The 17,434-nt window shown below is 43.5% G+C and overlaps 1 protein-coding gene across 2 annotated transcripts in view; it reads left to right on the forward strand.

Moving 5' to 3' along the window:
* The first annotated feature begins 10,323 nt into the window (after window positions 1-10,323).
* Window positions 10,324-17,434, forward strand: part of STIM2 (stromal interaction molecule 2) — a 174,657-nt gene continuing 167,546 nt past the window's right edge. For both annotated transcript variants that reach the window (XM_068974913.1, XM_068974912.1), the window contains exon 1: window positions 10,324-10,738. In XM_068974913.1, the coding sequence (XP_068831014.1) occupies window positions 10,324-10,738 (415 nt within the window). The remainder of the gene's footprint in view (window positions 10,739-17,434) is intronic.

A 17,434-nucleotide genomic window follows, 5' to 3' on the forward strand; every position in this document is an offset into this window, starting at 1 on the left:
GGACCATTTGGCCATTAATTTAATATAGTCTTTGCAGTTATTTAGTACTTATTTCATACAGCATCTAAGGGCAGTACAGTCTATAAATGAGTTCCTTGCTACGATAAGTAATTTTTCTTTGATTTGTACCTGTTTAATGCACATACACAAAAAAGACAGGATGGATCTATTTTGGTCAAGTGTGTGTGGATAATCTCACGGTTTTATAGTCAACCTATGTGTTGATGACCACTAAAGGTAGATCTCTGAACTCCAGGCCTGTATATCCAACTGCTCTTTGGTGTTTCTACTGAGATACCTAGAGAAGGCAATGGCAACCCACTCCAGTACTCTTGCCTGGAGAAGCCCATGGACGGAGGAGCCTGGTAGGCTGCAGTCTACGGGGTCGCTAGGAGTCAGACACGACTGAACGAATTCACTTTCATTTTTCACTTTCATGCATTGGAGGAGGAAATGGCAACCCACTCCAGTGCTCTTGCCTGGAGAATCCCAGGGACGGGGGAGCCTGGTGGGCTGCCATCTCTGGGGTCGCATGGAGTCGGACACGACTGAAGCGACTTAGCAGCAGCAGTAGCCGCAGTAGCATCTCAAATTGAACCGATCCAAAACTGAGCTCCTTATCTTTTCCAGCGCACACCACCTGATCTTCAAATAGTCTTCACCATCTTGGTTGATGACAACTCTACTCTTCTCATCGCTTAAGGTAGAAATGTCAGTGTTATCTTTGACTTTGTTGTCACACATTATTTTCAGTTGGTTCAATAATGCCAGCTGATTCTACTTTCAAAATGTACCAAGAATTTCACCATTGTTACCACCACGTCTGCCTCTGTTCTGGCCCAAACTACCATCGCCTCTTGTCTGGGTTGTTGGAGGAAACTCCAAACTATTGTTCCTGCTCTTGCCACGAAGCAACTGGAGTGATCCTATAAAAATGTATGTTGGATCTCATCATGCTATTCAAAACCTTCCACTCATTTCTGAACTCATTCACAGGGAAAAGCTGAAATGCTCACTATGACCTGAGAGACCCTGCATTTTCTGGCTCCTATTTCTTCTCTTACATCTTCTGCTATTCTCTCCCTGTGTCTACTCTACCACACTTGTGTGTGCACGCATGCATGCTCAGTCATGTGCAATTCTTTGTAATTCTATGGACTGTAGCCTGCCAGACTCATCTGTCCATGGGATTTCCCAGGCAAGAATACTGGAGTGGGTTGCCACGCTCTTCTCCTGGGGATCTTCCCAACACAGGGATTGCATTTGTGTCTCGTGTCTCCTGCATTAGCAGGTGGATCCTTTGCCACTGAGCCACCTGGGAAGCCCACTCTACCACAGTTATGTCCTTGTTATTCCTGGAACAAGCCACACGTATTGTTTTCCCTCAAACTTTCCTGCTTCAGGATCCTCTCCCCACAGATATCTGTGTGATTATTTCACCTTGTTTGAGACTTCACTCAAAGATCTTTCACTTCCCCCCTCCCATCTTTATTACTTATTAGCATTTGACACTGGACATGTACTTATTTATCTCACATATTGTCAGCTTCCCCAGCTACAACATAATTCCCATGAGGTGTGTTTTTCTTTTCCTATTATATTTCAAGGACTCAATAAAATTTGGACAAACAGCACTAATTTGTCCTGTTTAGAGAGATAACACTGAACTCTCATCTTCTTCCTTCTGGATTTGCAATAATGCTATGAGAACGCGTTCCTTCATAATCTGAACCTCCACGTCTCATGCTCTTTTCATTCTTTTCCATGTCAGGCAGCTTGTTCCCAAACTCTGCTTTTATCATTCCACTCACCTGATTGCAAACGCATTCTGGAACACCTTTGCGTAAACATTAAAACATTCAGACAAATGCCTAATTTTCCAGTTCCTGGCAGTTGTATTATGTAAAGTATGAGATCAGGCATAAACTTACTTGATATTAATTTTTTGGGGGAAGAACTTTAAAAACAAATTGTTTTCTTTTTTAGCCACAGCACATATTGTAGAACCAGCATTTAATGATGGCAGATATTATTAAACAGTTAACAAAGCATGAATAAATGAAAGAAATATCTATTTTTTATTGTTGCTATGTGACTGTGAGCTCCTACAGTCCTGGACCTAAGGATTATTTTATTTATCTTTGATTCTAGCACCTAATTTATCATCTAACCCCTAAAATAAATTCAGTGTTTGATGCATGAATCATGAAGGGCTTCTGTTAGTCCATATTGCCTTTTAAGCCTTGGTCCACCTATATCTCTGCCATTACTATTATCCAGGTTATGTGCCTCCTTGAGTTTGCTTGGCTAAAGTCTTCTGTTTGATGCTATGCTTACCATCCAGTAACATGACACCACTATACAGCACTCTTCTAGGTTGCAAAGGGGATGTTTCAGTCTTCCTTAGAAGGAGGCTTGTTGAAATCTGTGGCTGCCTTGGTAATAGTGGCCAAGATAATCTGATGCTCTGCTTGCTCAGGTTCCTCGTGTTGCTTTTGGACATGACTTACATCAGTTCAGTTCGGTCGCTCAGTCGTGTCTGACTCTTTGCGACCCCATGAATCACAGCACGCCAGGCCTCCCTGTCTATCACCAACTCCCGGAGTTCACTCAGACTCACGTCCATCGAGTCAGTGATGCCATCCAGCCATCTCATCCTTGGTCGTCCCCTTCTCCTCCTGCCCTCAATCCCTCCCAGCATCAGAGTCTTTTCCAATGAGTCAATTCTTCGCATGACGTGGCCAAACTACTGGAGTTTCAGCTTTAGCATCATTCCTTCCAAAGAAATCCCAGGGCTGATCTCCTTCAGAATGGACTGGTTGGATCTCCTTGCAGTCCAAGGGACTCTCAAGAGTCTTCTCCAACACCACAGTTCAAAAGCATCAATTCTTCGGTGCTCAGCCTTCTTCACAGTCCAATTCTCACATCCATACATGACTACTGGAAAAACCATAGCCTTGACTAGACGGGACCTTAGTCAGCAAAGTAATGTCTCTGCTTTTGAATATGCTATCTAGGTTGGTCATAACTTTCCTTCCAAGGAGTAAGCATCTTTTAATTTCATGGCTGCAGTCACCATCTGCAGTGATTTTGGAGCCCCCAAAAATAAAGTCTGACACCGTTTCCACTGTTTCCTCATCTATTTCCCATGAAGTGATGGGACCGGATGCCATGATCTTCGTTTTCTGAATGTTGAGCTTTAAGCCAACTTTTTCACTCTCCTCTTTCACTTTCATCAAGAGGCTTTTTAGTTCCTCTTCACTTTCTGCCATAAAGGTGGTGTCATTTGCATATCTGAGGTGATTGATATTTCTCCCAGCAATCTTGATTCCAGCTTGTGCTTCCTCCAGTCCAGCGTTTCTCATGATGTACTCTGCATAGAAGTTAAATAAGCAGGGTGATAATATACAGCCTTGACGTACTCCTTTCCCTACTTGGAACCAGTCTGTTGTTCCATGTCCAGTTCTAACTGTTGCTTCCTGACCTGCATACAGATTTCTCAAGAGGCAGGTCAGGTGGTCTGGTATTCCCATCTCTTTCAGAATTTTCCACAGTTTATTGTGATCCACAAAGTCAAAGGCTTTGGCAAAGTCAATAAAGCAGAAATAGATGTTTTTCTGGAACTCTCTTGCTTTTTCCATGATCCAGTGGATGTTGGCAATTTGATCTCTGGTTCCTCTGCCTTTTCTAAAACCAGCTTGAACATCTGGAAGTTCATGGTTCATGTGTGGCTGAAGCCTGGCTTGGAGAATTTTGAGCATTACTTTACTAGCATGTGAGATGAGTACAACTGTGTGGTAGTTTGAGCATGACTTAGTGATGACTTAATACCTTGAAAACCCAGCCTTTCTTCCTGGAACTTCTCTGTTGCTACAGTGGTGGTAGGCACTGCTGCAAGCTGCAGGCTGCGGGTGGACAGCTGGGGAGTGCTATTGGCTCTCATTCACTTGCCGGCTCAGCTCATGCATGGATAATGCCACTGCTGTTCAGAGTCTCATTTCCCTAGAGCTGCCTGGGGAGGCAGGAGGCATGATTCAGAAATACGGGGTAGTCCACAGCTGCTGCAGTAACCTGCGCCCAAATGGAGCTCCATTTTTCTCTTCCTCTGTTCCAAAACATTGTGGTCTCCCAGGTCTGCCATGGAGAAATCACATGAGACTGACCAGCCAGACCTCTTTGTGGCCATCTCAGTTCATCACCTTGGTTATCTTTCTTTTTTTTTCTTTAACCTCCTTGCCTGCCTCATTTCCCCTTTCCCCTCTTGCTTTCCTGGAGTTGCACTCCCTAAGGAATTGTTATATAAGCCCTTACCTCAGGTTCTGTTTTCTAGACAACCAGGATTCAAATATCACCATTGAACATCTCCTCAGGCGTAGGCCTTGTAAAGATTTTTATGTGTTTACTTTTGTGATATGTACTCTCATATACGTTTTTTCTGTTCTCTCTTTCCATGTTCCTCTTTTGCACAAATCAAATGAAAACAAGCTCTTATCCTTAATACCATTAAGGGCTTAGATCACTGACTGGTAGTGGTCCGTGGCCTGTTAGGAACCAGGCTGCACAACAGGAGGTAAGTAGCAGCAAGTGAGCAAGCTTCATCTGTATTTACATTACTCTTATTTCTGCCCGAACTCCTCCTCCTTTTAGATCAACAGTGGCATTGGATTCTTAGAGGAGCACAATAAATGTAATGTGCTTGAGTCATCGCCAACCATCCTCCCACCCTGGTTTGAGGAAAAACTGTCTTCCTCAAAACAGGTCCCTGGTGCCAAAAAAGTTGGGGACCACTGGCCTAGATAATAACAGCTAATTATGCACCAGGCACCTTTACAACCATTTTTATCTCTCAACAGCCCTGTCTAGCTACTAGCATTATGACCTTTTTTTTTTTTTTTTACAAAAGAGGAATCTGAGATTAAGGTGTTTAGTGATTTGGTCAAAGGCACACAGTTAGTAAATGGCTAGGTGAACTCCAGAATTCATATTGTTAAAGACATCATAGCTCAAAGAAGCCTCCAGTAAGGACCTGGCTTTCCTGGAACCAAGATACAGGAGCTTCTCTCTTTACAAAGAGTTTAGATTCCAAATGGCTATACTTACGGCCATGGCTTTCATTCATTCAAACTTAATATGAAGGGGTTTACATTTCCAGTCTCCAGATGAATTTTCCACAAAAGGAAAAGGAGATGGGCAACCCTTTTAAAAGATGTCTACTTTTCTCATCTTTGCTCATATATGTCCTATGGCATCTCTTTCTTTTCTTCTGGCCACTCCATGTGGCAAGCGGGATCTTAGTTCCCCAACCAGGGATTGAACCCATGACCTCTGCAGCAAGAGCAAGGAGTCAACCACTGGACCATCAGGGAAATACAATAGTGTCTCTTGCTAAAGGAGACATGTTTTGTGTACTTTGAAATTGAGGGTAGGTAATTCTCTCCTAGATAATCTCTTCAAGTGTGAAGACGAACTGTTTAGCAGCTTTGTGCCCACAGATATTTCGAACATTTGATTAGTGCTTTGAGCCTATGGAACCACATTTTGCCCCAAAACACAAATTTTACCATCTTAAACTTTAGTTCCGGAACCAATACTTGGTCTTAACTAACTTCAGGTTAGGTTACTAAGCACCTGACTTAGAAGCTTATCTCTTGGATAATACTCCAAGGTTTTTCCATTCCATCAATCACTTTCCCAGTCTCCTGCTGTCAAGAGCATAGGCATATCATGTTTTACCTGTTGCACGATTTGCTTGTCACCTTCAGAATTGTCAGTACTATCATCTGTGTGCAAATGAAGCAATTCTCATTCTCATCAGTTTCAATTGTGAATATCTCCTTTTATCTCCATCACAACTCTATCCCTCTTTTTTATAGGACCTATCAGCACTCCTACTGCTTTTCTATCTATCAGATACTATGTGGTCATTATTATTCATGTAGCACCTCAAATTAAGCAGCAACAGAGCAAACATCTTTGACTCCAGAGCCCGCTGACTCCCGGGACTTTGGTGGGGAAAGATGACTTGCTTTTGTTCTGATTCAGTTCAGTTCAGTCGCTCAGTCCTGTCCAACTCTTTGCGACACCATGTACATCACCAACTCCCAGAGTTTACTCTTAAACTCATGTCAGTGATGCCATTCAACCATCTCATCCTCTGTCGTCCCTTTGCTCTGATGGGTGGCTTTAAAAAATATGTTAATAAATTAACAGTTCTTAGTTTTTGATTTTTCTACTCTGGATGCTTGACATCTTTTAGGAGGCTTCCTTCTTCCACTCAAGGAGAAAGATGTAATAAGGTTTACCACCTTCATTGAACTCCATGCCTTATTGGGTTATTGACTTTAGAAAGAAAGGATCTTGCTAACTAGTTACCTCCCTTTTTTATAGTGATTTAATTTATTGATCAATTTGAAGCCCATGTTTATATGCGGAGGCTTCACTGATCAGATCCTGGGGCCATCACATAAGCAGTATCGCTTTGGACATGTTTCCAAAGTTCTCAGGATATCGATTCCCTTGTAAGCTAGTGTGGGGAGTCGGTGGGAAAACATAAAAAGAGTTGTTCTGCAAAAGGGTTTCCACCAACGGAAACTCTGAATTTCTCTGAGGGTCTTAAACAGGATGAACAAATGAAGCAAGCTCTCGGATGATGTTCAGTCAGTCCCCGATATTCCAGGGACAGGGAATGGAAGCTGAGAAATCCAGATCACAGGCGGACGGGATAAATTCCGTGCGTGGAATGAGTCTACAAGACTTAGTCTACAAGACTAAGCCCCGCTGGGTGAACCACAGGCTGGAGCGCCCCACTTCTCCACCTCCATCCCTGTTCTCGCTCCACGCCCACCCACAGCTCGCCAGCATCAGAACGTCATCGCCGGGCGGCCGGGGGCCGGGTCGCGCGGCCCACGGCGTGGGAGCCGGAAGCCGAGCGATCAGGCTCGCGGCGTCCCGGAACCGCGGGAGACTCAGAGCTCGAGCACCTGGGGAAAACCGGCAGGAGACAGCGGGCATGCGCGAGGCTGCTGGGCAGCGCAGGCGCGCTGGCGGCCTCGCGCGGGGGACTAGGTCTGGTTCTCCGGGTTGGAGTGCTTGGGGCGTTGTGGGTTGTCCTGGCTGCGGGGGAAGAGAGGGGAGAAAAAGGAGATGCGGTTGGAGCCGGACTCTTGAGACGGGCGGATTTGCTTCTGTGATGGGGAAGGGCCGAGTGGACGGATCCTAGTGTGCGTCTGTGCTGGACGCGCACTACAAGAGTTAGGGATTTGTCGGAAGATGAAATCAAACTATTCTGCAAAGGTGCGATGCAATTTTCCTAAGCCAGGAACACGCCCAGATTCACGCCAAGATCCTGGGGATAGTGCTTCTTCGGGATGATTCTGTATCTGTGTGCCGGCACAGCGCAAAAGCTGACGTGTTATTTCAGTCTGTCACCAACGACTGCGGGGCGGGCTTTATTACATTACTCCCCAGTTTCCCTTCTGGAAACCTAGGACAGATAAAGTTGTCTATAGGTCGCACAGCTGAAGTCATGGAGTTGCTCTTTCCACCAGGTTTGTCTCCAAAGCTTACCTGCCGCCTATTAGACGGTTGGAAGTCATGAAGTGAAGTGAAGTCGCTCAGTCGTGTCTTTGCGACCCCATGGATTGTAGCCTACCAGGCTCCTCCGTCCATGGGATTTTCCAGGCAAGTCATGAATAGGTGATAATTAGACAAGAAAGACATTTTGTAAATAAGTGGTAAATCGTGAGGTTTGGACGTTAAAAGGTATAAATCAGGCTGTAGGAATAGTTAGATGTCAGGGTAAAGGGGTCACAGTGGATTTTGAATAGAATTTGGCTGGAAGGAAAAGGAAAGCATAAACTTGGAGTTGGAACCGGAAACCTGAGAAGAAAAGGAAACAATTGCCTCAGCTGAAACCTTGCGTTTACATTTAGCTTGTAAATTATAGCATCTGTAATTCTAGAGATTCTTCCAAAGCAGTGGACTATCTCTTTTCTGTACCTACATTTATGCTAGATACATAGTGATAACTATTCCTCTGTTCAGCCAGAAGATGCATTCCGGCCACCCATTTAACAGTCGGAAACTTTGGTACCCATCACAAAAATAATAGGAGATGGAGGGTTTCTTGCTGAACTCTGACCTGCCTGAGAGAGGTCTCTTTAACGCTTGCAGGTTTTCTAGCTCCATAACTTTTGTGGCTCCAGTAAGAGGAATAAATAATCATAACTCCCAAACTAGTACCATCTCAGTGCCAGCATCTATTTTTAAAGACAGGAAAAAGCCCATATCATCTTTGTTTAAAGAAGCTTGGACTCAGTGATTTGTTAATTTGTTCGTGGTTTCATACTGCTGTTATTGCTGTAACAGCTGCTGCTGCTGCTAAGTTGCTTCAGTCGTGTCCTACTCTGTGCGACCCATAGACAGCAGCACACCAGGCTTCCCCATCCCTGGGATTCTCCAGGCAAGAACACTGGAGTGGGTTGCTGTAACAGCTTGCTCTGCCCAATTTAACAACTGATTACTACCTTGTCTTAACCTCTCATTGTTTAATGGGTGTAAATTTTATCTCCCAAGCAAGACTGTAGGATTCCCCAGGCAGGAATACTGACTTTGACTTTCATTCCCACTAAAGAGCACACGTGAGGCACTCAATAATGAATGAAAGGTTGCCTTCTGAAGAGCAGGAAACAAGCCTCTTATGTCTTTATATTTTGCTGGCCCTCTAGCAGAACTATCTCCTTTTGGAGGACATTCAGCAAGTATGTGACTTGACTGCTGTGCCTTTCAGCAGAGGAAATATAATCTCCCTGTTGCCCTATAAAGAATTGGCACCTAAACACCATGTTCCCAAGAAGTCTGTCAAGAAATCATTGTTGATAAATTGATTAGGCTCAGAGAAATTCTTAATTCCTTTCTGAAGTGTGCATCTGCCTTTCCACAGTGAAATTCATGGTCAGGCTGCCCAAGAAATTCTTTGGGAGACTGTAATTTGAGTATCTTCTTGATTGAGAAAATAAATAAACCAATAAAAACCCCAACCCAACAACGGAAACCCAATACCAAACAAGACCTTTGTGCTTAAGAACCTCATCTGCAAATCAAACAACTTCGTGCCGCTGGGGTGGGGGAAGGGTCCTGGGGGCGGGGGGAGAGTGGGGCGGGGAGGCGGGGGAGAGAGTTGGGGGAGCTGGGAGGGAGAAGAGTGGGGGGTCGGCGGGGGAAGAGAGAGAGTGCATGTGTGTGTGTGTCTCGTGCTTCATTTGAGGTAGGAGAAGCCAAGAAAAATCTGAAATACCGTTTTTCTGTTAGCCTATTCAACTGATAGCAAAGAATCCATGGGGTGGGGTGCGGTTAGGAAGGCGATGAGTTCAGGTAACGTTTGAGCACAGGAGAGTCAGAGGCTAGAACAAATCCTTTTCAATATTTACATTCAGTGGCGCTAAATCTGGCCCGTTTACCCATTTATTAGCTGTGGAAATTGGGAACATTTCTGAGCCTTAGCGTCCTCTTTTGTAAAATGGGCATGAAAACGATACCACCATTTAAATTTTGTACTTACAATGTGTAAATTTGTAAAGCGCTCAGGATATTCCCTGGCACACTAGTACTTAGCAAGAGCTTTAAGTAAGTAAAAGGCGATGACCTCGACTTCCACATGGCTAGCCTCCTGTAAACCCGACCGGTACCAAAATACTGGAGACGCCGCAGTTTCGGATTATAAGGTTTTCTGACCCATGCAATTATTTGTCTGCCGTCTGCTCGGCTAAAACTCCCTCAAACGATTTGGGATGTTCGTACTCTCCTCCTCGCCTCCTTGGTTCCCGCTCTCAGTCCCCTGCCGTCTCAATCGCGGTGGGGGCGTGAACGGAGGAGGAGGACACGGCGGTCTCCCTCCCCACCCCCAATCTTCGCGGGTCTGCGAAAGCCTTGGAAACCACTCCGCGGCCCTCTTCCTCCCTGGAACGCCCCGGGGGCGGGACTCGGGGGCCGCGCAGGCCCAGTGCAGCCGCTCCGCGCCTGCGCAGCGGAGCAGCTGAAGGAGGCGGGGGATTGGTATCCGAGCGAATGTGTGAGGGGAGGAGGTGTCCGGGCCGAGCGTGGTACTACGACGGGCGCGGGCCGGAGGGGGCGGGGGGATGCGCCGCGGCGGCGGCGGCGGCGGCGGCGGCGGCGGCGGCGCGGGCGCTGGGACTGGTGTTTGGAGGCGCCAGAGCAGCGGATCCCGGTCTCGCTGCCGCAGCAGCGCGGGTGTCGCGCGCGGCCTGAAGACGCCGTACCTTTTTGCTCCTCACCTTTTTTTTTTTTTTTAAATAACCGGAACCAATGAACGCAGCCGGGACCCAAGCTCCAGAGGCCGCCGGTGCCGACGGGACCAGACTGGCGCCCGGCAGGAGCTCGCGTCTGGGGTGGCGGGGGCGGCCCGAGGAATCACAGGCGGCGGCGGCGCCTCTCGAAGCGGACGAGTGGCCGGCGGCCGGGGCGCCGCCGCGCTTTCCCCCCGCTCCTCCTCCTCGTCCTCATCCCGCCACGACGTCCGGCCCGGCCTCGGGCTGGCTGCGGCGGCGGCTCTGGGCTCCGCTGCTGGTGCTCGGGCTGCTGGTGGCCGGCGCGGCGGACGGATGCGAGCTGGTGCCCAGACACCTCCCCGGACGGCGGGCGGCGGGCTCTGCTGCGGCGGCCGCCTCCCCTGCCTCTGCCGCGGCGGCGGCGGCGGGCGACAGCTCGGTGCTCATGACAGGTGAGGGCCCGGAGGGCGGAGGGCGGCGGGCGGGGCTCTGCCGGACACTGCGGGACCACCATCTTCAGGAGGGGCCCGCGCCGCTCCCGACGCCTGCACTTCGACGGCTCGGGTCAGTGCGTGATGCCCGGACGCCAGCGCCCTGGTCGCTGCTTGGTCGCCGTCTCCTGCACTCCGGATGCCTTCCCTCTCCCCCCAACACCCCGCCCTCGCCAGAGCCTCCCGACGGCATTCGCTTCCCCGCCCTTAAGTCTGCTCCCCGGTGTTCCACGCTGAGCAATGCAGTGGTTTCCCTTCTGTGCTGCAGAAAGAGCCGGCAGGGTCTGCAGGGTACTGGGCTGATATATTTTTTTTTTTTTTGAAGCTGCTAGAAGTAGTCAGCAGCAGCAATGCGGTATGGAGTCCGCCTGTGGTGCTGCTTTTGCAAAGGCAGCTGGCAGCGAGTCTCACCGGTTCAAAGCCCTGCTGAGCAAAATGTCCCAGGGGAGACTGCTAGAGCGGATTCTTTGAGAGCCATAATACCTAGTGGTATTAGCGGTTCCTTGTTAGTATGGCAAACCTTTAGTCTAATGTGGATTTCTTTTTTTTTTTTTTCTTTTTGAGGAGTGGGAGGAAGACCCTTTTAAAGGATGGATAGATAGTATTTGCTGGTGGGATCATCACTGTGCAAAGGGTGCAGAAAGCTCAGCAGCTAACCAGCAAGATACCGAAAATTTACCAGTGCAGAATATTTGGTGCTTGTATTTGAGTAGCATAGTCCTTACAGACTGCAATAGCACCTTTTAAAAATATGGAAAGTTCTTGAAATTTGCGAACATGTATGGTAAGATGAGGTAGAAAATTAAATCCTTTAAAGCTTTCCGTTTTCGTGTGCTACTGATAGGTTGTGGTTTAAGTAATGATGTAAGGATCTTGAAATGCTTTCTTTGGGAAAAGTAATGGCGTTAAAGTGAGCTCTTTTTTTTTTTTTTTGAACTTTATATTTAAAAGTAATTTGTAGGTTTTCTATATAACTGCAGGACTAAAAAGGACACAGTCAAGTGTAACAGTATGACCCATCATTAATTTAACCAAAGAGAGTCGAACAGGCGTTTGAAAGTTACTAACAGCTGCTGTGAGTGGTGCTCAGGAGGTGGAGTTCAGAGCAAAGCAGCTATTCTCTGGGTTCTGTGACAGGATGTTTACTATTCTAGCGAGGAGGGTGTTGGTAAACTTTCCAAGCTTTTTGGAAGTTTTATGAAACATGATGATCGGAATATTTAACTTGCTTTACCCTAAAACTTATCAGGCCCTTTAAATGGAACTTGAAACATCAGATCTCCATGATTTGATAAAAAGATTACAGAATGGTCAGTATTAGGAGTGTAATAGAGTTTGAGTGAGAGAATAGATTGGATACTTTTATGCTTGAATAGTCTTATAGTAATCATTAAGAAGGTAGCAAGATAAAACTAGAATGTGGAGTTTTAATGTCTCATGCAGGAAGGGAGGGGGTGAAACTCCTTGGGTTTCTAGAAGGAATAGGAGTGTGACTCTTAGTTTCTTGAGTAGAAAAGTTTGGTTAATAAATAAATGACTACTGTTTTATCAATATGTAGTTGGTAGAAGGGCACATGATTCAGAAAATTTAGAATTAACCGCTAATGTTGTGTGTCATGTAGATTACATCAGGAAAATTACTTAAGATGGGATTTTATTTTAATAAGCAGTTAATAATCCTTCCTTTTGAAGACTTAAGTTCCTCTGAGTTATTTATGGCATTGTGAAAAAGGCAAGATGATTTGTATTAGATGAAAAGTATGATATATCACACAAAATCAGTTCGAGTGGTGGTGCTTTAAAGTAAGTTTACTAAAATAATATTAACCCTGAAATTTGTTTTTAATATTCTTTCCCTTTGTTAGAATATTGATTTTGAAAAGTTGGACATTTCTGTTTAAACTTTAAGATAATCAATGCACAAGTTGTCATTTTAATAAGTATGTAAATACAGTCAGTAGAACTGGTAGCTGGGAAAAGGTAAATTGAAAGTCCACAAGAAGGTTAGAGAATATTGAAAATTTCATTGATTTATATGGTCTGTATTGGGCTCCTTCCTATTCTGATTGTATGAATAGTGCTATCTTTTATGGTTTCCGTTTGTAAATGTTGTGCTAAACTCAGAACATAATTATTGCTATTGTACGCTTCAGGAAGTAGAACCGTAGACTGAACCAAAAAAAAAAAAAAAACAGCATTATCATAATCTAGTCAGTGTTAATGGATAGAAATGGAGTAGAGAGTTTCAGTAATAAAAGTAAGTTTTATGTGACTTTTGAAAAGTGGAAAATTCTTGTAAGAATTTGGAGACAATTGTTCTCTCTGACTGTATTAATGATGTCATTTAACCGTGAATTCTTAGTAGATCTGAAAATGACAGAGTCACTATCTTCTTTTCCTCTTCAGATTAGTATTTTAAATACTTAGATTTAGCAACACCATGAGTTTTTCTCTTACTAATAAGATCTAGAGAGCATTGTCTTCCACTGAAGTTTTCCTCTGAGGAGTTTTGCTGTAGAGGTTTACTGTAGTTTAAGAATGAATTGCCTGTCAGTCATCTACTGCATGCTTAGTTTTGAGCAAGCAGGTGTTCTTTTAAAGGGACTGTGTGTGCATTTGTGCTCAGTTGCTTCAGTGGTGTCTGACTGTTTGCAACCCTGAAGACTGTAGCCCACCAGGCTCTGCTGTCCATGGAATTTTCCAAGCAGAAGTACTGGAATGGGTTGCCATTTTCTCCTCCAGAGGATCTTCCCGACCTAGGGATAGAACCCCCATCTCCTGCTTTGCAGGCGGATTCTTTACTGCTGAGCCACTGGGGAAGCCCTTGAGAGAGAGACTATGTCAAATCATCAGGATAAACAGACCCATTGTCGTAAGAATATTGATTTATTTTTTCTTTTCTTTTTTTTATATTACTGTTTTAGGATTTAGTTTGTGCAAATTTTTGATAAGATGAAACCATTAAAAAATGCTTTGTAGTAAGGGTTTAAGTTATATATGTGTATATGTGTATAATATTTTAATAATTTTAACTTAATAATAACTGGATATATACTTAGGGTTCTTTGAAAGCGATTTTGAAATTTAAAGCAAGCTAGGGATGCACTTGTTGATTATAATCTAAAGCAGTGCTTGAATAATTAAAACATCATGTTTTTTTCTCTTTTGCCTAACAGATTCACAGTCAGTGACTTGATCCCAATCAAGTCTGAGTGATTGATCTCATTCAGATATGGTCCCTGAGAAACAGTTTATGAAAGGGCATTGATAGAGGGCATATACATATATATACACACATATACGTATGTTTTTGTGTGCATAATGTACATACATAAACATATTGCATGTATATAGAACACAATTATTCTGGTAAAATATGCAGAACAATTGAAATACTAGAACATTTTCAGAGTCTTTTAAAACAAATTTTATCTTAAAAAAATTTGCTTCTATCATTCTTTTGTGAATTAATGTAACCCTTTTTAGTGTTTATATAAAGGTTTTAACTGTAATACTTTTCACTAATTTGGCATATTAGTAAAAATATAAAATTCATATTTTTAAACATGTCTTTTGGAAGTAGTAACATTTCATTGAAAATTTAAAGTGTTCTTTTTTGAAAGTATAATACCATTTAAAAGAGCCACTACTTTCTAATGTTAAGCATATCTGTGTTGTAGGGCTTTCACTTAGATGAAGATATCTCACATGAGCATGGTTGTCTTTGGGAAGACATTAAACTTCACTTTTTTCACCTTGCCTCCCTAACATTTACCCAGCAAATGCTGTCACTTTTTTGAAGATTAGCAGTTGGCTTGAGTGTAGTATATATTACTCCGAGTAATATTTTGTGAATTTACACGTGTCAGTGGTTTCATTGTGACAGTAGTTAAATTCATAGTGTAGCTCACATAGTAATAGAAAATGTTTTTACTCCTTTCGTGAAGTTACTCTTTTTAGATTTAGCTTAGGATTTCATGAAACCACCTTTTGATGGCTAGCTCTTCTGCAGTATCCTTTTTTTCCTTTCCCATAGTTAACATTTACCAGTCCCTTTCTTTACTAGTCTTTGGCCATAGCTCTAGGTTGTTTTTTTCTTTTTCCTGATTGCAGAATTAAAGAATATACTCATATGCCTTTGATCTAGTGTATTCTGACCATTTAAGAATTGGTAGTAATATCATTGGTCTGGAAACACTGCATCCCTTGGTGCTCTTTGAGTATAGTGTGGCAGAACTGATTGGTCTCTGTTGGGAATCCCCTGGCACAGGAGAAACTCAGAGGGCCAGCTGGAATAGTTCAGGATTTAGCTTAATTTTAACAGGAGGATCCACACAGAAATTGTTTAATTTGCTAAAGGCTTGCTTTGTGACTGGATACATGCTAATATTTTTAGATTAATTAATACTTTTGAGTAACTATATCATGCATTTTAGATATTGCCCTGCTCATTGATGATAATGCAGCATGGAACACTTTATTTGTGTATATGGTAGCCAAAGTATAAACTCATTAAGCTAATGTTAAGTTTAACAACTAATAATATGATTAGCTGATTAGCAAGCCATTTTTGATTTTTGTCAGAATTTGGGCCTTACTTGATTAAGACCTACCTAGGAGATTACTTCTGAATTGATCAGATTTCATCAACCAAGCAATTATCAGGCGAATGCAGAATACCACGTAGTTGCTAAGTCATGTCCAACTCTTTCGCAGCTCCATGGACTATAGCCCTCCAGGCTCCTCTATTAATGGCATTTCTCAGGCGAGAATACTGGAGTGGATTGCTGTTTCTTTCTCCAGGGAATCTTCCAGACCCAGGAATTGAACCTGCGTCTGCTGCATTGGCAGGTGGATTCTTTACCACTGAGCCACCAGGGAAGCCCACCACGTAGTAGGAATGGAAAAAAATAGAGAGTAAGACGTGGGTTTGCTTATTGGGAATAATACTATTATTTGATGGTCAGTATTTTGCTAACTGCTGTATGTATATCACTGTTTTTGATTGAGAAATTAATTGTTAGATAATTGCATTCTTCAAATAAAAGATGAGAAAATTGAAGCAGGATAATCTTAAGTAAGTAACTTGTCCAAGATCACAGTAAGTAGCAGAGTTAGACATTGATGTGGGTTTCTCTGACTCCAGAGCTTTGTTTCTTAACTGGTGTGTTGTATGCATCATTATATACTCAAGTAGACATAATAATAGACTGTGATTAACTGTAACAGACTTCAAAATGTAGAGAAAGTAAGGCTACTGGAGACTGTGCCTTGGAACAGGGTTGGATTTGAGCTTGACCTTGATGTATTATAGATAGGACTTCTTGTGGAGATGAATGAAAAGGCTTTCAAGAGGGAGGTGTATACAAGAATAACTAATAAGTGAAATAGCTTTCTTTAATGTTTAAGCATGACTCATACAGTAAACAATCTGCCTGTGATGCCGGAGACCCAGTCCTGGGTGGGGAAGATCCCCTGAAGGAGGAAATGGCAACCTATTCCAGTATGCTTGTCTGAAAAATCCCATGGACAGAGGAGCCTGGTGGGCTGCAGTCCATGGAATCGCAGAGTCAGATGCGAATGAGTGACTAATACTGATAGAGTGTGTATAGAATAGTAGAAATGCAGGGAGAAAGAAGGTTTGCCAAATTATCAAGAACAATATTCCCTGATGTCAGGACTTCCCTGATAACTCAGTTGGTAAAGAATCCCCCTGCAATGCAAGAGACACCAGTTTGATTCCTGGGTCAGGAAGATCCACTGGAGAAGGAAAGGCTACCCATTCCAGTATTCGTGGGCTTCCCTTGTGGCTCAGCTGGTAAAAAACCCACCTGCAGTACAGGAGACTGGGTTTGATCCCTGGGTTGGGAAGATCCCCTGGAGAACAGAAAGGCTACCCACTCCAGTACTCTGGCCTGGAGAATTCCATGGACTGTATAGCCCGTGGGGTCACAAAGAGCTGGACACGACTGAGCAACTTTCACATAGTAGTCTCTAGTTTATTCCCTGGCTATTGAAATGTCAAGATATCTAAAACTGGGGTATGCAGCCAGGTACTGGGGAGTATGGAAAGCCACAGGGAAGTTTTGATACATTTTCTTGGTATATTCATTTTACTAATATTTTGAAAACAAACATTAAATATTTAATAGTAATTTAAAACATTTAACAATACTAAACATGTAGGTTGTGGAAAAAATAGGTTTATTATAAACTTTGAGGTTGAACAAAAGGCTTGAAAATGTATCTTGAACTTTCAGAATGTTTTGTTCATGAACTGAGTTCTAAATCTATCATCCTGTCAGGGGTTGAAAAGCCCTGTGGTTTTTAAACATGGGAGTGACATGACCTCAGTGTTTGAAAAGCTAAGTATGGGTGGATGGAAGTGGAGAGATAAGAGAGATAAATAAAGAGGCCAATTAGTAAGCTATATAGAAGTGGAGGTCTTGAGAGTTTAAATGATGCAGTGGCTATGCAAATGTTTAAAGGAAATTTTATAAAATTTAATGTTAGATTAGAAAGGAATCTATTTATAGGAGGTCTGAGAAATAAAAGTTACCTTTAATCTTTAAACTCCTAGAGCTTGTAGAATGATTTAAATTGGTACAAGTCCTTGAAAGGCAAGAAGAAACACTTGGTTATAGAGGGTCTTCTTTA

The sequence above is a fragment of the Capricornis sumatraensis genome, chromosome 7 (genome assembly GCF_032405125.1).
Source record: "Capricornis sumatraensis isolate serow.1 chromosome 7, serow.2, whole genome shotgun sequence".
Lineage (NCBI taxonomy): Eukaryota > Metazoa > Chordata > Mammalia > Artiodactyla > Bovidae > Capricornis > Capricornis sumatraensis.